Source organism: Pyrgilauda ruficollis, unplaced genomic scaffold (genome assembly GCF_017590135.1).
Source record: "Pyrgilauda ruficollis isolate IOZ18807 unplaced genomic scaffold, ASM1759013v1 scaffold59, whole genome shotgun sequence".
Lineage (NCBI taxonomy): Eukaryota > Metazoa > Chordata > Aves > Passeriformes > Passeridae > Pyrgilauda > Pyrgilauda ruficollis.
In genome coordinates, this window is record NW_024527599.1 from 6,918,147 (window position 1) to 6,942,380 (window position 24,234).

Below are 24,234 nucleotides of genomic sequence, written 5' to 3' on the forward strand. Positions count from 1 at the left end.
TCCAATTACTGTCCAGAAAAGAAAGATTAAGTAAGAACTACACCTATAAAGCTAGTACAGCTCTAAATTGAAGAACAAGAAAGGAAAATAAAAGTACAAACCCCTTGAGAGTTCTTATATTTTTCAAACTACATATAAAACCCATTCAGAATGTAAGCTCAGGAGTTCAGATAGAGACTTGGAAATGTTGCAATTCCAATAGTCAATATCCTGTCATCCAGTCTATGGAAGTGATGAAAGTAAAATTATGTTCATCCCTTAATAAGCACTTGTAGGTACAGCAGATATCAAGCTTCTTATTATCTTACTTGCTTTTTGCAGCAGGAGTGGTGCTGCACTGAGTTTGATCCTTGACCGACCAGAATGTGTCAGAGTTTTGCCTCAACATGAATAAGATGAAATTAGCTGCTTATGTGGGTGCTCTGAGGTACCCATATGAACACACACCAGGGTGGAGTTTCAAGAGCTCAGTTTCTACACTCAGGACTAGATTTTCAGGGAGGTTCATGCACTGAATGCTTATAACATCCAGCTACTTATAAAAAAGCCTAAGAAGGAGCTAAGACATTTGTAAATGTACCTCAAGCGATAGATACTTCATCCTTTGATCACCTGCCACTAAGTCAGCAATTCTGTGAGCAGATGACACTTCTGGGTTCTCCACATTTCCATGAAGAAAGCCCTGGATGTCTCAATGTGGGAACACCAAAAAGTTGTCTTTTGTTTAAGTCTCCTTTATACAACAGCAAAGACTGAAAAAATTTACCTCAACTGATCAAAAAGGGCAAAATTGGATAATTTTCAAAGACTCCCTATTTCAGGTTTGCATTTGGTCTAAATGAGCAAAAATTTAATGGGAAATGCAGAATCCTGTGCCTTGCCATACCACGTATTTTGGCAGCAAAGCTTCAAAGACAGTGGCAACAAGTGAGATTCAGTTTAAAAGTGACTCATTTTAGGGTATGCAAGCCATAAGAAAAGTGAGTTGTAACAGATCCTGCCCTTGAAAGGAACTGGTGTTGTCATTTCTACTCCAGCTCTGCCTTCTGTGATTTTACATGTGCTCAAATGATGTAGATCTACTATTTTGTTGCTACAACCTGGAGTTCAGACATGTTCTCCCAGTCAGATGGAAGGACTAAAACCCACCAAAGGACTAAACCTCCATCAACACAGCCCAACCGTGAGGGCTGGGGAAGGGACCCCTTGGCAGGACAGGCTCCTTCCACTGCCCAGCCAGGTCATTATTGGTGTGACAAGTGTGACAACTAAAAATAGGCCAGGGACTAATACACTGATTTCCACGCCAAGTGTGTAAGTTACTAATAAAACTTCCTGATTGTTTGCAGACAAATCATGACTTTTGAGGGTCATTTGGCCACGAGGATTTGTGAACCTTGGGTGCTTCCATCCCCTTCAGGGTGCGTCATCACCTCAGCGATGTGGCACTCAGTGCCACGACCGGGGTGACAAGGTGGGGATCGGTCTCAGGTTGGACTCGATGACCTCGGAGGTCTTTTCCAGCGTCTGTGATTAAAGAGCAGAATTTGTTCGTGTTGTTTCCTCAGTAATAAACATTAGTTATGCCTCCGGGCTGTAGGCCTGGCGATTTCTGCCTTGCCCGGGGCTGAGGAGAAGCCATCATCATCCTCACCGTGTCCCCAGTCCCTGTTCCAAGCTCTTGTCCCCGGTCCCCAGTATCTGTATCTGTCTCTGTTCCTGTACCCCGTTCCTGGTCCCTGGCCCCGGTACTTGGCCCCTCTTCCCCATTCTGGTGCCTGTTCCTTCTCCCTGTGCCCTGCCTCTGGCTCCCGGTCTTCGTCCCAGTCCCCGTCCCTGGTTCCGGTTCCTGTTCCCTATCTCTACCCCCAGTCCCTGTCTCCGTTCCCAGTCTCATTCCCAGTTCCAATCCCCGATCCCTCCCCGCTCGGCAGCCGCAGCCGGTCCCGTGTCTCACCGTGGGCGCCTGCGCGGGGCTCCTCCTCCTGCTGCTTCTCCTCCTCCTGCCCGTCCTCCCCTCCCGCCGCCGCCGGCCGCTGTCAGGATGAGGCGGAGGAGGCGGCGGCCCGGCCCGGCCGCTCCCGTCTCTCTGCCCGTGGCGTAGCGGTCCCCGCCCGGAGGAGGCCGCGGCGGTGCCGCCCGCCGAGCCATGGCCCAGCCGGGCCCCAGCGCCCAGACCGAAGGTACCGCGGGGGCGGCGGCGCGGCCTGCGCAGCCCCGGGCTCGCCTGGGAGCCGCGCCGGCCGCGGGGCGAGGGCGGCGGCCTGGGCGGGATCGGCCGGGCAGGGTCCGGGAGCCCTCACGGAGCGGGGACCCGCCGGGAGAGAGCGGGGAGCGGCGCGGGGAGCACCGCTGGGGAGGCCATGGGAGGGGGCGGGAGGCAGCGCAAGTGGATTTTTAGGCTGTGAATGTGGAGCAAGGGCGGCTCCCGGCGCGCACGGAGCGGGGATAACGCTGGGAGGACGCTCTGCTGCTGGGGAAGGGGAGCCCAGCCTCGATGGGACGAGGCCTCCCCGCCCTGGCAGGGGAGGAGGGGAAGGGTGGCGGTGTATCCAGGTAGACATTGATCCTCCGGGTAGGACGCCGTCATTGATTTGGCCACGGCGGGGGATGTTTGGCTGTGCTCGAAAAGGCACCTCGGAAGGTGCAGGTCGGGATGTGCGGTGTGAACAGTGCGTTCCTTTGCTGGAAAAGACAAAGAGAATAACAGGTCTTCTCTCAAGGTGGTATGTACCTGTGCAGGAGGAAGCTAAGCTTTCCCTGAAGGTTCCTGCTGTGGAAAGGTTATTTCTTTCTGGTTTGAGAGGAATTGTGAACGTTTTTTACCTTGGAAGAGGTTACAGAGCTGCGTGCATATAAAAAAGTTGTAGGTAATATTCAGCTTGGGAGGTGAGGTTGAAGGGACAGTGTTTACTGTATGGGATGTGTGGGAAGGGGTGAGAAAGCCAGGAATTTGAGGCTGGTCGTAATGTAGGTATAGGAGAACTGGAGGGATATGCAGAATCCTGCAGGATTGGTGCTTACCCAGCCATTGGACTAGGCCAGGGCTCTCCTCTTTTAGAGAACATTTGAGTTTCCTTGGGGAAGCACTCTGTTAGAAAAGGGCAATGATGTATTCTTAATTGTGCATGTCTAGGGAATTGCGTGGGCCTTTTTTTTTCCTTTTTGTGGAGTTACACCAGAAAGTGCTTATCCTTAGGGATTTCAGCCTGCCTTTTGAGAGTTTCAGTGATGAAGGTGCTTAGATTGGGGTGCTTTCCCTACATTAAGATCAGTCATTGCTGGCTTGTCCTTTGAGAGCACTGAGGAGAAGGTGAGTTTCTCCTGTACTTTGTGGTGAATAACCATTGTTTATTGTTCTTCTAAGGGCTGCAGAACAACTTCCAGCAAATTTTCTTCTTGGCTCTCACAGACTGCAAGTGTGCAGGGGAGCTGTGCAGTGTACAAATGTTTGCTGCCTCTTGACCAGGAAAGGTAGCTGTAGGTTTGTAGTGTATTAGAAGATCCACGTTGGATGTATTTGTGTTGTTGCTTTTTAAAAGGAGGGTAAAAAGGTGCAGATTAATTTAGTGGTTTGATAGGTTGGTGAAACCTGTGTTCCAGGGGGTGTGGATTGCTGTCTCTTTCCTGTTCCTTGGCTGTGGGGAGATGGGGATGCTGTAGAGGAGACTGGCTGGAAAGTTGGATGGGTTCTGAAAGTGGTTGCTGTGTCCTACACTAAAGAATTGGAGCTCCTGAAATGGCTCCTCTCCCCATCCTCCCTTGGCAACCATAAGGACCAGTTTGGGTTTCTTATCCACTTTGTTGTTCTCACCTGTGTTGATTTTATTTGTAAGTAGCTTACCAAAAGTGCGCCTTGAAACTGTTCTGTTTTAATGTGGAAAAAAATTCAATAAATAATTTCATATCTTTAGTTGTGTACTGAATTTATTCCTTAAAGGAGTGACATAACCTCCAATTTAAGATTACGTGTGACAAAATAGAACTGGATTAGTGTGTTCCCCAAAGGAAAAATAATGGCTTTTTATAATTACTTGTATTGATTATAAATAACTTATGCATTCTTTACTCATGCAAGACACATCAGCTATGATTTGTTTTGTGGAAAGCAAGTATAAAACTACTGCTTTTTCTGCTGTGGTAGAAATAACATATGGAACAACATGAGAAGAATTAATGTAGAAATTGTCTTCTATTCTAAAGCCTGCACTGAAATGAAAATGGGTCCAAGAACAGGGGAAGGAATAGTGCAGAGAAATAGGAAAAGAATGGGCGTTGTGTCTCCTACTCTGGTTTGTACTTTGGATTAGTGGAGACATTAATAACCCTCTAATCCAATGTGTGGAGTAACAGAGTTTCTATATGATAAGAATCTCAGGGAGGCCGAGGGCAGCCCTTGGCTGCTGCTGGAGCTTTGTGCTCTGTGCTGGGAGCTCATCATCTTGACCTGTGCTGCAGGTAGGTGTGTGCTGCGTGCTGATCCTCCTCAGGGGGCTTTTTTTGGAGAGATTTTAATTATGTGTGTTGTCTAGATTGCTTTACCACAGCTGTAATGTCTTATTTTTCAAAATATTTTTACTTTGACTCTAACGTTCAAAATTCAAACCTCTCAGGCTCCCTGGGTTTAGTTTGGATCTGGGCGCTTGCCATCTCTGAACGTAGGGTTGCCAAACAAAATGTGTTGGCATAGCTTTTCCCTATCAGAATGCTCAGGATTTAATTCTCCTTCTCATTTCTGGAGAACACTTCCATGAAGGAACTGCAGTAACATAAAACATTATTTCTTCAATACGAAAGTTAATTAGAATGATAGGCCAATTATTAAACTCTTCTTACTGCTCTAAACTTAAACCATTAGTGCAGTCAGACTGATAATTAGCATATCCATTGATACTGTGCTGTGATAAACTGTTAATGGCACAGTCTATCAAATATTTTAATAAGAATTTGCTGGCAGAAGGAATTGATCCAGTATTGGAGTAACTTAGACCAGTAAAAAGTGTCAGTCTGTCAGTAATGGGAGGCAGTGCCAGCTCTCAGTGGAGAGAGCTGCTCAGCTGTAGATGGAAGATTGGAGGATGTTGCCATATTGATTTTGGTGCCACCAACAGTGCCGTGATCTGCATTGTGTCCCTGTGTCAGTAATCCAGGATCCCAGCAAGAGCTGGGACTTGCTGTCACTGTCACAAATCCCAGGACCAAGTGTTGCTGGTGGAGAGGTCAGGGATGTCACAGAGAATTAACTAACAAAACCTCAGGTGCTTTTATGATTTCTAGTTATTTTCCTTGTAAGTATATCACTTCTAAACAAAATTGAAGGATCTAAAAGTGCTGTTACTCATCTCCAAGCTAGGTGTGGTTCGTAGGGGACTGGCCATGAGTGCTGATGTTCAGCTCTGCCTTGTTGATGCAACTGTCAAATGTCAGACTCTTATCTCTTGGGGATTAACTTCAAAATTGTTGGTACTTTCCAAGAAGCAAAAAATTGCTTCCCTCACTTTCTTTTTGCTCAGTCCTTGCTTTATTATTGTTCAATAATTACTGATATTACTATATTTTTAGCATATTATTATTAATATACTAAAAATGCATTTTAATTAAAACACAAACATTCACACTTATTTTTTTTTGTGTCATTTCAGTGGACAAATAGGGAATTTGGTTTCAAAAACAAAACAGACACCTTGAATGTACATGTTTCTAAGGAAATTTTGATCTGCTCAGCAGGTCAGTTTGCTCTGAAATGGGAATATCCATATTTGGGGTGTCTGTTTTCCTGTTGAAGTCAAATTGCAAATCTCCTAATTTTGCAAAGTACCCTGACCATGTTCTTTATCATTACCTGTTGATCTGCCAGGAAGCACAGTGAATATGCTTTGACCTGTGGACTGACTCTTGCATTTTGGACGCTGGCAGATGTAAATTCTTTGCCCATTTTTATTGCATCTTGGCCATTGTCAGGGAGAAGATGGACTTAGTAATGTGTTTTCTTCCCTTCCTGGCCTGGTGCCTCTGGATGCTTAACTGCTTTCCCATAGCCCTTGGTGGGTGGACTGGATTCCCACTGTGAAACTAGTTTGTATGCACTCCCTAGAAAGTGATTGAAGAAGGAATTTTGTTTTAAAACTTTCAAGAAGCTAAACCAAACAATTTCTGTCAGTGTGGGAGTGGACCAAATCCCATAGGCTTCATTATGGGTGATGGTTGACTGGCAGACATGCTGGGCTTTTTATTAAAAAGTGCTTCTCAGATGTGAAGTTTTCTATCCTAAATTTAGGTATTTTAACTACACTATTTTCTTCTTAAAAAATATCAAGTGTGTAGTTAAAAGAAAAAAAAAAAAAAAGAAGCCTGAATTTGAGATTATAGCTTTACTCTGACTGAAGTCTTTCAAGGTAAGAACTGGTAACATTGATAAGCAGCACTTACTAACAAGGCTGCAATGAAAGCCATTGTGTGTGTGTATTTCAGAGGAACATCTTCTGCATCAAAGGTCTTCTCAGTGGTTCAGCCTTTACTTACAGAGTTGGTTTTAGTGTCTGATTTAGTCGTGGCTGAGTTAATGGTACTATCCTCCACAAGTTATTCTATAAATAGGATAAGCATTGTGTCATTTTAGTCATAGTATAGTCAGTTAGGCATGATGATGAATTATCTCTGGAAAAATTTAAATCATTTGATATTTTTCTGTAAATTGGCATAGGAAGAACAAGTGAGCAGTGTACCCTTGGTTAATATTTTTGTGCTATTCAGAAGGAGGAGGGTTTTTTTACCTGGAAAGTACCTGGTGCTTGAGAAAACTTCTGAGTTGTTCTGTTGTTCTGTAAGCAGTGCCTGTAGTACCCTAAGAGTGCAGAACTGCAGCATGACCACTGATATAAAGAGGAATTATGTGCATTTATTTTTTTTTCCCATTCATGTCTCCTTCTGTCAGCCACAACTCCCCTTGGCATTCAGCTGACTTGTGGTGGCGCTTCCCTCCTTCCTGTTCCTATCCTACGTTTCTCTTCCCAGGCCTGGCTCCTTCAGTACAATGAAGAGGAAGAATAAAAGCTTCTGAATCACCTTTTATGTCTGTTTCCATCTCCTCTGGTAATTCCTGCTCCACACAGCCAAGCAGCAGAAACGTGGCCTTGCTTGCTCTTTGGTCTCAGGTTTTTGCTCCCTCCCTGGTAAACACCAGTCAGTCATTTGGCAGTGTCTTGGGCAACTACTGCTCTTCAGCAGGTCCTCTGCTTTCCTCAGCCTTCCTCCCCAGACACCACCTCAGCTTCTTTAATATTGTTCTCCTTGCCTTTTGCAACCTCTTGTCTGGGGGTATCCCCTGGACCTTGTCCTTGTTTTGGCAGCTCCAGGCCTTGCTGTCCTTGGTGGGATCACACCAGTCCCTCTATTCTTCCTCTTCTGGAGAAACTCACATGACTGTACAAACTTCCTTCACTTCAGTGAAAAATGGCTTTTTCAAACAATATGGCTCCCTAGCTATGCTGAATCTTAGCTTTTTTACTATTTTTAAAAAATATTTTTTTTTATTTAAGAGCTCTCCAGGTTCTGTCACTCAGGAAGGAAGATCTCATTGTACTTTACTCTTGGTATACAGAGCTACTTTGCAGCCCTGCCTTATACATGTCCAGGTTCTGAGTGGTTTTTCAGAACAGATTATAGAATTTTGAGGCAGTGAACTTCAGTTACCTAATCACAAGGCTGGCTGACATCTAATTCTTTAATACCTTGGTATCTTTATAAACTGCAGTAGGTAAGTGCCTCACAGATTGCAAAAAATTCATTGCTGGAAATTAACTTATGCCTCTTGGAAATAGAAGTAGAAAATAAAAGCATTCCATCTTTTGGCTGTCAGAGCAGTTCTGAAAGTTGGTATCAGTCGAGAGGAAGACAAGAAACAGCAGAGCTGTGATCTGCTCCTTTGGTTCTGGGCAGTTAAGGGCCCTGTCTTGTGTGTCTGGCTGGGTTAGGGACTGAAAAATAACCAGAATCCTGGAGTAAAAAAAAAAAAAAAAAGGCAGTCTGATTTTTAGTTTCTTAATAAGCCAGAAGCACTTAATAAGCCTTACTGTGGTGAGTCACACTGAGAAGAAATTTAAATTTGGGTGGGATTTTATTAATATTTATCTTGTTGTATTTTGTGGTTTTTGAAAGTGTTTTTTGGTAAAGCTGTGGAGCAAAAATGCAATAACAGAAGTTCTACATGGCAAAGTGAATTGGAATCAATAACTGGAAAGCAATGGTAGCATTAACTGTGTGTATTCCAGGGGGAATAGCCTGGAGGAGAGAGGGAAGGATTACCTGGGGATCAAACCAAACCAGCATTGATTATAATGGTTTTCCCATGCCTTTAAGCCAGTGACCTGAATAGACTGTGTGGTTTGTATTGTATCTTCTGCCAATACACGTTTTTAGCTTGCATATAATTGCAGCAAGATTTGCAATGCTGTTTAAATGGCAACAAAGGAGAGGAATATGCACAGCAAAAGGAGAAACAGCTCTTTCACCGTTTTTGATGAGTGTTTCCTGTATAACTGTTTATCCCTCACACCCCTGCCTTGGTAGGGTAACTTTGTATTTGCATGGCTGGTCACCATTAAAATACTGCCCAACAGAAATGATTTATTTTCATCTGTGCTTCATCAGTGCTATGCAAAATAGGAGGCAGCACCATGGTTGGTTGCTTTAAAAAATAACAAAGCAGTAACTTGCAAACAGTAAGGCAGATAAAACCACAGAGTATAATACAATCCTTGCATCTGTGTGTTCAGTGTCGTTGCCTTAATCTACACAGGAAGAAACACAGAGGAGTGCTAGAAGTTATTGGTCAAGCAGTAAGTATTTTAACTATCTACAGTAAATTTTTGTGTCCAGTATCCTTTAAGAAAGTTGTCTTTCCTAAGGCTTACAGGAGTTCATATTAGCCTCCCATTGACTTCAGGCACAAGAATTGGAACATTCATATTACATTAACAGTAACCTGTGCCAAAATCCCTCTGATACATTTTATCTGTGGTGTTACTTGGTTTATTTTGGTGAAGTACAAAGCATAAATTTGGCTCTGTTAATTCAGATCATCTGACAGGCTGGCATCTTTGTGTCATATGCTGCATCTTTTAAATGTTCTTTTAAAGATTGGTTTCAAGTAAGGTTTTCTTAATTGCCAGCTTGCAATGTCTGTTTGTATCTTCTGCCATGTGAAATTAATGGGAAAGCAATTAGGCAAACTCTAGGTTCTGTGCTTGAGTGACACTTCTAGCTGTGAGGATATTAGAGCTGTCTGTCTGGTCTTCACAGCTTCTGTTGGACTCTTAGATGAAACTGGAGATAAAGATGTTAAATCTCAAACTGGTACTTTAACTCCTGATGTTACAGAGTTAAATTTGTTGGAGGCACTGAGGATTACATTTAGCTGAGGATCCATCAGGAGGGGCTGTAATGGCCTGTTACAATGTCTAATCTAACTGTGTATTTGCTTTCAAGTAAGAGTAAATGCGAGACTAATCTTATTGTGGGATATGGATGTTTTCTGATATATTTTTATCTACAGCTTTAGGTTTTGTACCAGTCTAATCACTTCTATACTGGAAACTGCAGGGCAGTGCAACTCTTTCAGCTGCATTTGTTCAAAACCTGAGTGTGTACAAACACTGGTGGGAAACCTGAGCTTTGGAATTTGCTTTCTAATACCAGTTAAGTTTGTCAGCTTCCCCTGGAGAGTCTGAATGGAAATCAGGATTTGAAAAAGGTCATTTATCACTTAAAAATGTCAGTCATCAAGTCTTTAAAAAGTAAGTTCTGCTGCATGACTACACCAATCTCAGTAGCCAGAAGGGAGAGTGGGGGACAGAAGGAAGGCCAGAGTATTTCTTTTGGCAGACAACAAGCACTTAGGTTAAACTGATAATCAGACTGTACCCATAGGCTGTGGTTTCGTGTTGCAGCTAAGCCAGTCTAGAAGGTTGCTGCTGCTGAAAGAAGTGTTCCTGCTCTCTTCTTGCTGCTCCCACAGTCGTGTTTCCCTCGTTTCCTTTGTGCCACCTCTGCACATTGGACTCATCGCTGAGCCCAGTTCAGCTCAGTCACCCAGCTGAGAACTACTCACTGCTGAATTAATTAGTTTAATTTAGTGAAAGACCTGATAAGCATTAGAGCTGGCATAAAGGAAGGGTGTAGACCACACAGTAATAATATGAGAGTCCAAGGGTATCGTTCTGACTTTTTTTTCACAGTTTACTCTGATCTGTGTGTTCATTGCCACGTGTGTGTCAGACCTACTCTGTGCTCAGCCAAGTGCTAGGTGTGGTCTGCTTTGGACCTGGTTTGAGACTCACTCCCCTCCCACCCTCCAGCTTTTTTCTCTGTCACTTCTGATGCTGTCGCTGCTGTCAAAAACTCCCATAGCATGGTGGGGTAAAAGGCACATGTGCTCACAGTGAGGTGGGAGTGCTGAGTTACCCTGTCAGATGACCACCAATACAGAAATTGATTTTAAATTATTGTAACTGCAGGCTTGGTCAAGCCTTCCCATTCTGTATTGCTTAGACCCCTGGAATATTTTAAATGATTTGAAAATTTCATGCTGGAGCAGGATTTTCTTCCTTTTTAACTGTTCAGGAATTCATGTAGTTGACAAGTGATAGCAAAAAATATGAATATATAGAATCTCAGCAGTATTTTCTGTCAAGAAATAAATTCTAGAGCTTGGGAGAGTACTAGTCTGTTGTTCTCAGGGAACCTATTAAATTGCTGTAGAAACCTTACTCCAAATAATAGGATCTGTATCCTGTTCCTTATCAAATAAAGATGTTAATTGTCTTTTCTTTTTATTACTTTTTATACTATATTTATCATCACAATGTCTCCATACATATATCTAGCAACAGGCTATTTTCCAGGCCATTTATTAAGATTTATATCCTTTAAGTGGCTCCTCTACAGCGCCGTTTTTTCATGCCTACAACCTGCTGTTCTGGCAACTTAAATTTTAAAATTACTATTCCTTGAAAATAAGTTTTTACCTGTTCTCTTTCCCAGTTTATTCTCTGTATACCAATTTGAGTGGCCAGATTATATAGCAAGGGGTAGGGAACCACAGTGGGAGAGAAATCAGATGTTAACTCCCTTTTGTGGTGCTTGTTCACGTCCATAGCTCTTGAGTTGTGTATGAGTTCCTGCTATTTCTGAAGTTTTTCTGGTACCTGTGAAATTACTGTAGTGCTGTCTGGTAGCTGTGCATGTGGAAGTGAGTTTCCATGCTCTTGTGATTATTTCAGCTTTCAAAAATGTCCATAAAGATGCCAATTTGCTTTAAATGGCAGTGTCCTCACACCTGTAGCAGTGGTAAATTACAAAAGCCATTGCCTGTATAAATTTCACAAACATTGGTTTCTTTCCGGTTTCTTCCACATCACCTTCTTGGTCAAGCTATATTTCACTTTTGTTAGCTTCCTTGGAATTTTAAAGTGTGTTAGGTTATCATTAATTTGTTCTTTCTGCTCAGAAACTGGGAATCGGAGTACCTGGGGTGGTCTGCAGCCTGAATGCTCTCAAAGCTACACCTCAATTCTTGGCCCCATGACAAACAGCAAGACAGCACAAGATCTCAGACTAGTGGTGTCTGGGGGAATTTTGGAATTAATCTAATGGTTTTCTTTTATATATTAACTTACTTCATCAAAGAGAACAATGCAGTAGGGTTGTTTTGTGTTGTTTTGTTGGTTGTTTTTTCCTGAGAGTTGAGTCATACTTTATTCCCATTTTTCTGCCTGAAGAGGACAGCCTTTAATAAATCTGTAGGCGAAGTGATAAACATATAATAAGGTGTCACAGGGATTTTTTTTTCCTCCCACTGCAAATGAGTCAGCAATTAAATTATCTTGAAAGAAAATCAGTCTGTTGTCTGGGTTTAGCAAATGTTTACATTTTGAGAGAACGGTTATATTAGTGGTGCTCAGAGTGCAAATTGTGTAGGGGGTCTCCTGTAAAATGAAATGCATTTCAGAATCTCTCCCTAAATGGCTCTTAATGAAATATTTTTATTTCATCAGAACAGCAATTTCCTGCTGGTTTACTAAAACAGACAATATCCTCAACTTAAATTTTCTTTTACTGGGAAGACACCGAAAACCTCACTGTCAAGTGGAATTGCCACGTGTAATCCAGTTCTGGGTTTTCTGATTATATCATACAAATGATGAGACGTGGTAGTGTGGAAAAACTTGGCAGAAATATTCCTGTGTAAATATGAAGGTCCATTCATATTTTCAGTCTTGCTCTGGTCAGGAAGATTTATGTGACTTGACATTTTTGGGGACTTGTTTTCAAATGCTGTGGAAGGGAATAGGTGGCTGTGCTGGAGGTCTGGTTCCAGGCTGGAGGAGCCTCTGCGCCTGCTTAAAACACCTTCTGTTGGTGTTTATCATGCAGGTAATGAGGAGGGACAGGCTGGTGAAATGAAAGGGGCAGGGACATGTGTGAAGCGTTTGACAGCTGCATTGTCTGAGCTCAGATGTGTGAAATGCTGAAAAAGCTTTGCTGTGCCTGCAGGCTGTGGAGATCTACCTAGGCTGGCCTAGAGTGGCAGCCGTGTAATCCAGCTGTGAACCCTCTTGGAGAAATGTGCCCGGTTCTTGGGGACTTCACCTTGCCCAGTTCTGTGCTGCCATCACCCTGCTCTTGTTTGCTCAAGCACTGACTGGTCTGAGTAAATGCCCAAAGCCTGTAGAGTAAATAACCCTCTTCATAAATCCAAGGAGACACTGAGCGTTTTTTTTTGGGTTTTTTTGTTGTTTTTTTGTTTGTTTGTTTGTTTGTTTTTTGGTTGGTTTGTTTGGTTTTGTTTTGTTCTTTTTTTCCAAATGGATCCTCCTGAAGAGAGCAGATATAAAAAAGAAAAATTGTTACAGCAAGGGCAACAAGATGCAAGCATTTATGCAGCAGGGAAAATGCTGGTGATTGTGATGAGATTGGTAACTCTGTTCACTCCATTTTGTGTCATTGTAGATGAATTCAAAGTTCACCAGACTGTAGCTTGCTGTTGACTTTTGAAATACTCTGATATGCATTCAAGCTTAGCAACACTGTGTTTCTGAGGGGATTCACTGGTGGTAGCAGCAGGACACAGCCAAAATCCTTTCCATAGGATTCCATTAATGGTGTTATCTGGTTGACTTTTCCAACTCTGTGATTCATCCACTGCTGCCCTATTTAAATTATTCAAAGAACTGATAAAACAGAGTGTGGTTGATTTTCTTGGAAAAAAACGCTAACCAACTATGTTTTCCTGAAATTTCTGGATTAATTGTTCTCCTCACCAAAACACCAGTGGCAGAGATGAAATAGAGTGAAAACTAATGGTAGTAAAGCTTCTTGTGCATTAAGTTGGGACTAACGTGGAGAAGACTGTGCACAAAACTGAGTTCTGATGGCAGCCTAGTTAAAAGGAGAGAAGCAGCTACTGTGGTGAGCAGGGATGTACAAAAAACCAGACTATAATGATGGAGGTGGGGGACTGTCCTTGGGAAGAAATTATGCTTTTGGCAAATGAAAATAAACACTTGGAAAAAAATTCAAGCTCACTTTTGTCAACACGGACATCCATGTTTAAGTTCATTCCTCTGATACTTGATGTGAGTGAGCAGTGTTCCATTGCAGTCCAATGTAAATAATGGTTAACTAAGCGTAAATTTAAAACTGGACTTAAGTTAACCTGAGGTCAGAATTACTAGTGTATAGAAGAGCTTTACTTGTCTCATGAAGTGGGTTTACCTGACTGGAAGTCAGGTGTGATTTTCCTTTACTGAGTGAAATGGAGTGCCATGAGATGGAGATCTGGACTCCAGGAAGCAGCTGCCTGCTTTTGTGTCCAGGAAAGAAGATGAAGGAGGCAATAACAAAGCAAGGAAGTAGTTAACACATTGTGAGTGGTGTGAAAAGGGAGAAAAAGCGGAAAGTGGAAGTGGAAAAAAAAATGGGGAAGGAGAAACTGTGTGTTGGCCTTCTTTTCCTTGTAATTGTGCATGAAGATGTTTGCTGTGCTGTTGGGGAAAATTACTTAGTTGTTACTGCATATGGCTGTTTGTCTCTGCAGGTTTAGTTAAGCCATTTAAAGCCATTTAAAGGACCTTTGTTTTCTCTCCCCCTTTTGCTTGTTCTCTTCTTGTGGCTGCCTCATCCCTGGAAATGTCCAAGGCCAGGTTGGACAGGGCTTGGAGCAGCCTCATCTAATGGAAGGTGTCCCTGTACAAGCCAGGGGTTTGTAATGAGATGATCTTTTAAGGTCCCTTCCAGTCCAAACCATTCTGTGATTCTTGGTTGTATTATAGAAGAGAGTCTTCCCATTTATTCAAACATCTAAATTTCTTCAGATTTTAATTACTTTAATTTAGTGATGGCTTTTCATTTTCTCTCTAAGATCCTTAATGTAGGATGTCAAACAGTGTTTAGGATAAAAAAGGAAAATAAAGAGTAGGAATAGGGACTACTGAGATTACAGGCTGTAGTGGAAAGATGTTGGTCATTCAGTTTCAATGAAAAATGACATTACTTTCAAACTTTAATAATATACTGCACACTTCCACTTGATGTTAATAGACTATTTATTATGTGTTTAGATGTTGGTAACATGCAGTGCTTGGCTGAATATTTTTCATCCTGCACTTGCTGATTTACTGTAATAAATATAAAGCTTCTGTAACAGATATGATGCAGCAAGGCTCTGATCTGCATGGCGATACCTGCATTTGTCAGCAACACCAAGTTTTTATGGATTTAGCCTTAAATTGGTACTGGATTGTTTGCCTGTGAATGTTTAGTCAATAGAGAACAAATTGTGGATGTCAAATAACCTTCAGCTGCACAATCAGCCAGAATGGCTGGATGAATGCTGCAGTGTCTGAAAGCTGCGCTGCCCGAAATGGGGAACTGCCTGAGCTCCTTCTGCAGAGCAGCTCAGTGCTGGGAGCAGGTCCTGTGCCAGGCACAGCTGTGGGGCAGAACCCCCTGCTTTTCCCCTTTCTGGGCTTGAGTTCCAGGTCCTGTGCCAGGCACAGCTGTGGGGCAGAACCCCCTGGTTTTCTCTTTCTGGGGTTGAGTTCCAGGTCCTGTTCCAGGGCTCAGCTCTGGGGCAGAACCCCCTGTTTTTCCCCTTTCTGGGGTTGAGTTCTCCTCATCACACCCAGTGAAATGCTCTGAAAGGGGAGCTGTGACAGTTGGAGGTGTTTGGTGCCACTCTGAAACGGAAGGTGGCAAGTGAGAAGTCAGGGGTCATTCTCTGCCCTCAAATAAAACAAGGAAAGTGTGTGACCAGTGAGCTTGAGCCATTTGGCCAAGTAATTGAAATGCTTCATGCTTGCAAATGCAAGTTTGAGAAAAGCAAGTAATTATTTTCTTCCTTTTTTTTTTCCCCTCCAGTTTGATCTGCTGCTGTTGGATATCTGTGTGTAAGGGTAAATGTTTCTTGAAAAAAAGCAACCCCATTTCGTAAGTCAGGAATTGCTGCTGTTTAACGTGCTTATTCAAAGAACCATAATCTGTTCCTTTGCTTCTGAGTGCCTCATGCAAACAGCTGGGGTTTATTGGGGGTTTATGTGGTTTAAATTGGGGTTTATTGTAAGAGTGTGTGTGGGGGCGGGGGGGGCTGGTTGTTCTTTTTTCATCAAATCCTGTTTGAGTAAAATAAAGAAAAGCTTTTAGCAGTCTCTGTGAACGGTCTGGTGGCAGACAGATTAAAAGTTTATGTAGTAGCAGAATTGTGGCTCCGGAATGTTGTCACAATAGATGAAAATTAGTTCTCATAGAAAATAGTAGAAAGTCATAGTAGAAACTCATAGAAATAAGTATTTTTCCATACTTCTATCTCAAGCAATGATGACAACAAAAGAAGGGTAGAAAATTACAGAAACTATGTATTTTTTTGTCTCCAAAAAGTTGATTGTACATGTAGGTTTTTTTCTGCTCTGTTTTCATATTTCAGCTATGTTGGACTGAACTCTTGATGTCATGTTTGATTCTTTAAATATCAAGCAGAAAGCTCTATGGCATTAATTTTATAAATAGACCTGGTACTCAAAAATAGTCTTATTGATAATCAGCTTTGTCTGTCTTAGTTCTGGAACGATCGCTACATGTTTGTGTAACTGGAAACTATCATATATAAAATTTAACTCTTTTTGGAGCTGATCTGTGGAACAGCATATAAATAACTAGTCACTAAGAAATGTATGTTTTTCCTGTGTTTTCCTAGAATTGGAATTTTGCTGTGCAGTGGGTTAACAGAAAGCTGTATCTTTTTTCACTAGAGTTTCTTTTCATGTATTGCAGCAGTTTCATGGTTCTCCTGTAAATCATTGAGCCTGCTCTGAAATAGGTTTTGCTGCCCTTCTTTTGAGTTCCTCTCCCTGGTTGAGGCACATGATGACATTCACTGTGCTTTGCTGTAATGTCAGTGCTCCACAGGAGGTGGGGATCCCTGTGTCTGACCTGGAGTGTCTGCAAAATCTGTGTTGCCAGCTGGAAATAAAGTTAGTGATTTAATTGGCATCTATGACTCTGTCATCTATAGTCTTTTTAGCCTAATAATCTGTGAAAAAACGCTATTTTAAATTGTTGGCCAAAAGAATTTCTTGTTAGGATTTTTTTAGTTTGGCAGATTAATTTTAATGTAAAGTTTTCTCAGTGCTATTTACAAAGTTAAGAAATTTATAGGGTTTTTGCAGTTTCTTTAGGTTCTCTGTTTGTTTCTTGATGACTTAGGGCCCTAAATAGGGAATTAGGTCTCCACAGTGCTGCTGTGAGGAAATACAGAGCGTTCCGTGCCGGTGCCGTGTGTGACCCCGGCTCCGGTTGCAGCCGGGCTCGGCTCCAGCAGCGCTGCCCATCCCGGGCTGTGTTTGCTCTGGTTAAACATTGATAGCCGGCACTGCAGCTTGGGAACGGCGCCTGGCAGCCCGGGCACCACCGGCTGCACATGGACGGCTGCTTCGGGGCTGCCTTTAAATTGATAGCAACTAAGTTTGCTTTTTAAGCTCTGTTATAGGCCTGGGGGGAGTTGAGTCTAAATTCAGAGTGAAAATTAAGTGATAAATGACAAAGGCTTAATTGGAAATCTATGGATGAGCCCATTTCCTGCCATTGACTCCAGTGCATGTCCAGGTGGACTTTAGCCTGTGCCATGGAGGCCGAGGGTACCTGTGCCTGGCAGTCTGGGCTTGGGATCACAATTGCATTTTGGGAAGTGTCTGTGTGGCTTTTGTACAAATTGTACCTCTGAGGAAGAAAAGAATTTCTTTGTGAAATTAATCACTTAGCAGAAAGGTGGTATTTGTTAGGGTGTCTCAGAAAATAAGGTTGGTGGTAGTTGTTAGGGTGTCTCAGAAAATAAACTTTCTTTTGCTTTTACTTCTTATACAGGTGCATTTGAGGGGGTTGATGTTGACCTATAAAGCCTGTTGACCTCAAGTTTGTGCCTTGTCTCACTGCAGTGGGGATGTGCTGAGCTCTGTCCTGAGCTGTATATGTAGCACAGGTGGTCAAACCACTTTAAACTTAGTATAGAATCAAAAGAACAATGTTAATGCACAGTTGCAGTGATGGATGACCTGCAGTTGAGATCTTAAACTGCTTGTTATTTGGAATGCCTGCAGCTGGCCCTGACAGCTGCCAGAGCTCAGTTGTGGAGGGAGTTGATTATTTAATTATTTATTTATTACTTTTTAGACATAACTGCCAGGCTGCAGAGAGGGGGGAATGCTGTAAAAATGTAAATATTTAAATTTCATTTCCTTCTTGGAAGGACTCTGCCCTCCCTCTTTCTGTTTGGGTAGGAAAATTTCAAAAGGATGAGTCTGTTGTTTCCCCTGCTGAAAGCACTTGAACATTCTGCTCTTGGGGTGTCCTCTTGCCCTTCCAACCTCAGCAGAAGCAACTCACACCTTCAGAAGAAGTACAGCTTGGTTGCTTTGCACTTTCTGATGGGAGCAGCAGCACAGCTGCTGCTGTCTCTCTGCTGAAGGAAGATGGAAAGGGATTAAGTAAACAAGGAATGCTCTAGTCATCTTTGAGGGCAGGAGAGTTGAGTCTACAGTTGATTTAACTTTCAGGATTACTAACTGTAGAATGAAACAGTTTATTTGTGTGGTCTTCAAAAGAGTGTGTGCAAGGTGATTGATACCCAGATTCCTCCTTGTTCAGTTGGAATGTGTGCTTGAGGCTGCAGGGTGGTACCTGTGGATGCAGAGCTGCCTGGCTGGCCCTGGCACACAGTTCCCTTAGGCTCTAATGCCTCCAGGAGTTTCCTGTGAGGAGCTGAAGCTGAGCTCAAGCCCAGCTTCTCAGGGCCAGCACAGCTGCTGGTGGGGCGTGGAGCAGGAGGTGCCACGGTGGCTGCGGGCTCTGCATCGCTCTGCACAGGACTGCGGGGAGTGGAAACACAAGCAAACCCTTTCCTTTGCAAGACTTCAGCAAGAGATCAAAGGCAACCCTTTAACCTTGGGAAGCGTTTTTCCTACCCAGACCTGGTTCCACATGTGCTGTTTCATCTCTGGTTTTGATCCAGACTCTCTCTGAACTCACTTGAAGCTTTGCTCTCAGTGTCTCTTTGCTGCGGATTCCTTTCATTTTCTGGAGAACACTCCTGTGCAGTTGGCTTTGAACTATCCACATAAGGATCTGTCACGTAAGGAACTATCCCCCCTCTCTGCTGGCCAGAAAAACCTATGTGTTTGTATTTAAAGTGATTAAAAAAAAACCCAAATTAGGATTTCTTTTTAAAAAGCAACATTAAAATTTCGTCAGTCTTATGTCTGCATTTCTCTTTTATTCAGTACAGAGCTGAAGAGATTAGGTGCTGTATTTTGTGACACCATAAGCTCTTATAAACAGCAATCAGTAAAACATACCTGTGCTCTTAGAAGGTCCTTTTGTTTGTGTCTGCTCTTAGTCTATGTCATCTGGTACCAAAAATAACTGGCCCCATCTCAGTGGCATTGCCCATCCAGTGTTTTACCACTGCAAGCTGTAGAGCTGACTCCAGCTGTTTGTGAGTCTGAATGTTTGATGCTGAAGTCATGTAGCCTTTGGAATGTTTTCACTACTTGATTGTGGTGGGAAGTGTTGGATGGGCTACACAAACACCTCTGATGGATCAATATTTTGTGTATCTAGTCTGTGCTATATAGAGGCTGTAACTGAAGTGATTCACTTTGCATAGCAGAGTTGGAACATGCCCACAAAATGCTTTTGCAGAACACACAGAGACTCATATAGAAGAACATTTTTCCCCCAGTGCATTGCAGTAGAGAGGTGTGTTTTGTTCTGGTTCATCAGTATTTTCTTTCTATTTCATATTTGAATTCTGAGGTGTGCAAGTTGAAACTGCCACCTACAGCAGAAGTTGAGGTGCAAAGAAGTTGATATTGCACATGCAGATGGTTGTAGGGAGTCTTTATAGCATCACACAATGGTATTGTAAGGGGGTTTTTCCAATAATAAGCATGTTATAACAATCTTTGTAGACTTCCTACTCTTCCTTTAGAAGTTGATATTGCACATGCAGATAGGTTGGTGGTTGTAGGGAGTCTTTATAGCATCACACAATGGTATTGTAAGGGGGTTTTTCCAATAATAAGCATGTTATAACAACCTTTGTAGACTTCCTACTCTTCCTTCTTTCGTTGTACCACCAGATGAAGGACTGATGTGGTAAATTATGGAAAAAAGTGATGTATGTGCCCCCTTGAGGATTTTTACCTGCTAAAAATGAGGAGGGTTTGATCTCACAATCAATTAATTCTCTGTAGGTTGTGGTCATCCTCTGGCAAACTTCTCCAGATGTAATCTGGTTCATCTTTTGGTTAACATGCAGAACTGAAGACTGGATTGATAATGGCACCTAATTTTTAGCTCACAGCATTTCCTTCCTGTGCTTTGCCCTTTCATAGCTGTTAGCTGAGCTGCTGTCACTTGGCTTTCTTTGACCTCAGCCTCTGAGCACTTGGTGCTTTATTGCTCAGCCCTCACACACTTCCCAGGGGAAAAAACCATCACCAGAATTATTTCTATTTCTTCCTTCATTGTATATACCAAATTGTGGCTTTCTTTGGAAGATTGTTTTCTGTAGAACTCCCTGCCACGTTCCCTCTAGTTCCCTAGAGAAGTTTAATTATAATTTCATGTTACAGTCTTAAGAAAACCTACCTTTCTTTGTTCCTTACAGGACTGGCTAGTTTTCCTCGTTATCATGGGGCAGCAGCAGAGCTAATGAGTAAAGATATTTTAAAAAGAGTAAGCCCCAAACCTCAGCCTTGCAGAATGGGATGTCTGGATAACTGTTAGTGACGTACCTTATCTTCTGCTTTATTTTTAGATGCTCTTCTACAACGGGTAGCAGAATTGGAAAAGGTCAATGCAGAATTTCTGCGCACAAAGCAGCAACTTGAGCAAGAATTTAATCAAAAGAGAGCAAAATTTAAGGAGTTATACCTGGCTAAGGAAGGTAAGTTCTTAGTTTTCTGAATTATTCTAAAATTTATTGAACTTCATCTTCAAATAATCCCTGTACAAAGCATTGTCTTTTAAACAGTTATAATAAGAATGTAAGAGATTCAATAGGTGACTATTGAGCATCCTAGAATGAACTTTAGAATTAAATTTAAAGATATGCCTCATGGAAAGGAGCCAAAGCAACTTGATGTCCATGCAGAAATACTATTAGTGAGTTTTAATACTAATTTCCTGAATTCAGGGTGTGCTCTCTGAGCAGGAGCTGATCTGGTAAATGGAAAGACATAGCCTGGATGCTGTGCTGTTTCTACTCTGTGGCCTTTTTTTTATGTAGCATTTATTTGTCTTAAATTTCCATCTGAGGTAGGCTGTAAGCAGGCAAACGTTATAAAAGTTTTAATACCAGCCAAGGGCATCTATTTCAATAACACAATTTATAGGAAACTTTAAATCATATGAGCTCAAATATCTGATGAAGGATCAGAGAGTAGAGATAGCTGTTCTGAGAGCCAGATTGATTTATCTAATTCTGATGATTTTCCTGTCTTTAACATATGAAAGCAGAGCCAAAACATAATGCATTAAGACTGCAGCTGCTGTATAAGCTTATGAGAGCAGAAATACAACAGGCATAATGAAGACTGGATCATGCAGCAAGCCTATTTACTGGTGTTTCTAAGGCTGGATGAAAGGAAATTTAAGATACAATACATTACTGATGAGATCAGCAATAATTCTCCCATTTTGGTACAGTCAAAAAATACAAAATAAATTGTGATAGGGCAAGAAAAAACACCCCAACTTTCACAGCTACTGAAGTGAAAGGACACCAGAGGAGAATATACAAGCAATTACTTTTTTTTACCCCCTGCAAAGTTTTTCCCCCTCCCTGTCTCCAATACCCTCTCCTAAATGTTCACTGGGGCTGTTGGGACCCATCTTTAATGCTGTCGTTTGAAAACTAAGAATATTAATGCTACAGAGTCTTGGTTTTTTTTACACAAGGATTAATGTCCTTTTATGTATTTGATTAGCTCGGGATTCTCTATTCTCTATCAGGGTGAGAGCACCAGGATTGATTCAGCTTTTTGGCCTTGAGGGAAATACATGGAGATAGCTTGGTGTTGGTTATATGCTGGCCAGATGTTTCTGCTAAAAGGGATTGCCATTGAAGCAGGCTATGTGGGCATAAAGCATATTTTGTGTTAGTGCTTTTGGAATTAATTATATATGTCTTCCAGAGCTGTTTATTTCAGATTAGCTGAGAACTCAGAAGGATAATACAAAGTTAGTTTAATTTCTATTTATAGTTGCAACAATTAGAGAAGTCGTGGCTGTTCCATTGAATGTATCCCTTTTCTTTGTAGAAGCTCAGTTTTACCAAAGTCTTTAGTAAAAAGCAAATTAGGCTGTATATTTTTCTTGTGTGGGCTCTCTAAAGTGTCACAGAGTGTTTCTGTTTAAGAAACATGAAGTGTTCCATCCAAATTGAGAACCAAGTTAGTCCCAGAAATGGGGGGAAAACTGTTTTCCACTCTGTTCATGCCTTTTCCAGATTCATTACCAGAATTAGTTAAATAATAAGAACTGATGAAAAGCACAGTTCACTTTCACACAAGTATGCTGATCCTAGTTGTATCTAGCGTCTGCATCCATAAGATGCTCCTTTAATAAAGGCAAGGGCAAGCAAAGTCAAGAAAAAGCATTCCCTGAAGAAACCTGCCAACATCTGTTCAGTCGTTACAGGTAGATGTTTTAATACCAGTGCTTCCTTCACTCCCTTCTGTTCTTTGCCATAGCAGCTGGGGCTACACTTCAGGTTGAACTCATTAATCCAGCTAAATGTATCCAATCCTCCTTTCAGAGGACCTGAAAAGACAGAATGCAGTGCTGCAGGCAGCCCAGGACGACCTGGGCCAGCTGCGCACCCAGCTGATGGAGGCCCACGCCGAAATGGAGAACATCAAGGCCATAGCCACAGTGTCAGAGACCACCAAGCAGGAGGCCATCGATGAGGTCAAGAGGCAGTGGCAAGAAGAAGTGGCTTCCCTCCAGGCCATCATGAAAGGTAATAACCAGGCAAGCTGCTGAGATCAGCCACCCTGATTCTTTAGGGATTTGTGCCTGCTCTTCCTCAGAGTATGGATAATTGTTGTGGCTTGGGAAAGCTGCAGAAGGGCTGGATGAAGTGTAGTTCCCAAGGTTGTGAAAAGGAGCTTGATGGGTTTTTTATTGTCAGCTTGAGGACAGAATTTAGAATTCATGGCTAAGGGAACCTCATGTATATGCAAAGCATTTTTGAGGGACTGTGAGTGTGATACTTCATCCTTCCACGAAGATAAGTATAATGCTTGTAATTTGACAAGTCTGCAAACAGCTTTAAGCTGCCAGCATGATTCTCTTCTTTCCTTCTGTGTGAACACAGTTCTGCTCTCACACAGTCAAGTGTCCCTCCAGTACTCACGTGGGCCTTCCCCCAGGGTATTGACTGCACACGTTGCTCTCTCAGTCCTGGGTGTTTTTTTTCCTTAATAGTTCTGATCTATTCCTTGTTATATTTGCACATTGCACAGCTGCTGACATTTCTGACACAAAGGGAGTGAACAAAAGGATATGAACTGGGAACAGACTATTGCCACAAATGTCTGTTTTCTTAAAGGTTCACAGACAGGATCAGACTATCCTGAGCCTAGAGCCTGTCAGCTGTGGGCAGTTTTTCCATCACCTCATTGTGCTTTTCACCCAGAACAGACAAACCTTTATGTATATTGAGTACACAAATGTCTGTTTATTTATGATCTGCACAGATACATGAACCTAGATTAAGGCTCAGCTGTGCCAGCTGCTGTGCCTGTGTAAACAGACAGCTCCTGAGCTGAGATGAGTGGTGTGAATCCTGGGGAAATAGAAGCTGTGTGAGAAGTTTGAATTTCTTTGCATTTTGGAGTACCTTTTTAAGGCTCTATTAATTTGTTTGGATGATGTACTTGTGTGCTGCTAAGTAGGCTATTAGTCATGTACATTACCTTGAAATTAGGAGTTGCACAGTTTTTGCGAGTTGTTTCTCTCTGTTCTGTTGATGGTACTAATTGAAATTTAATTTCAGTTCTTTTACTTATGTATTTGGGTTTTGGGGCAGAAGTCTGAGGGAAGGGAGAGTTGTCCTAATTTTAATTAATTATAGTAAATCATTGAGTGGTTGGAGATGGAGCTCTTAAAGCTTTGTTCTTTAACTTACATTGAAAATAAGTTTTGAAAACACTGTTTTCTAGAGACTGTCCGTGACTATGAGCTGCAGTATCACCACAGGATGGAGCAAGAGCGAGCCCAGTGGAGCCAGTACCGAGAGAACATGGAGCGGGAAATTGCAGAGCTAAGGAGGAGACTGTCTGAAGGCCAGGAGGAGGAAAACCTAGAAAATGAAATGAAAAAGGTACGTTGGAAAGGAGTTGCTCAGTTTCTGTGTGAGGATAGGCCCGTGAGGTCAGGCATGGGTTCATTCCTATGGCTGCTGTAATTCCTCAGCAGTTCACACAGCCTGGTGCTGCCAGCTGCCAGCCTTTGTTCATGGAAGTCATCATGACCTAATCCATTTAAAGCCTTAAAAGCTTTGTTCCTAATTATGTGCATTCAGTGAGAGAATTGCACCTGAGAAGATGGTAAAGTTTAGCCTTCAGCTTGTAAAAACAGGCAGTCTTGTCAAGGCACTTGTCATGATGTCAAATGAGC

At 42.3% G+C, this 24,234-nt stretch overlaps 1 protein-coding gene across 1 annotated transcript in view; it reads left to right on the top strand.

Annotated features, from left to right (window-relative positions):
- Positions 1–2,000: 2,000 nt before the first annotated feature.
- Positions 2,001–24,234, top strand: part of RABEP1 (rabaptin, RAB GTPase binding effector protein 1) — a 47,532-nt gene continuing 25,298 nt past the window's right edge. Inside the window, exons 1-4 of the mRNA XM_041482434.1 lie at positions 2,001–2,183; positions 20,369–20,497; positions 22,370–22,573; positions 23,778–23,938. Coding sequence (XP_041338368.1) covers positions 2,150–2,183; positions 20,369–20,497; positions 22,370–22,573; positions 23,778–23,938 — 528 coding nt within the window. The 5' untranslated portion in view covers positions 2,001–2,149. The remainder of the gene's footprint in view (positions 2,184–20,368; positions 20,498–22,369; positions 22,574–23,777; positions 23,939–24,234) is intronic.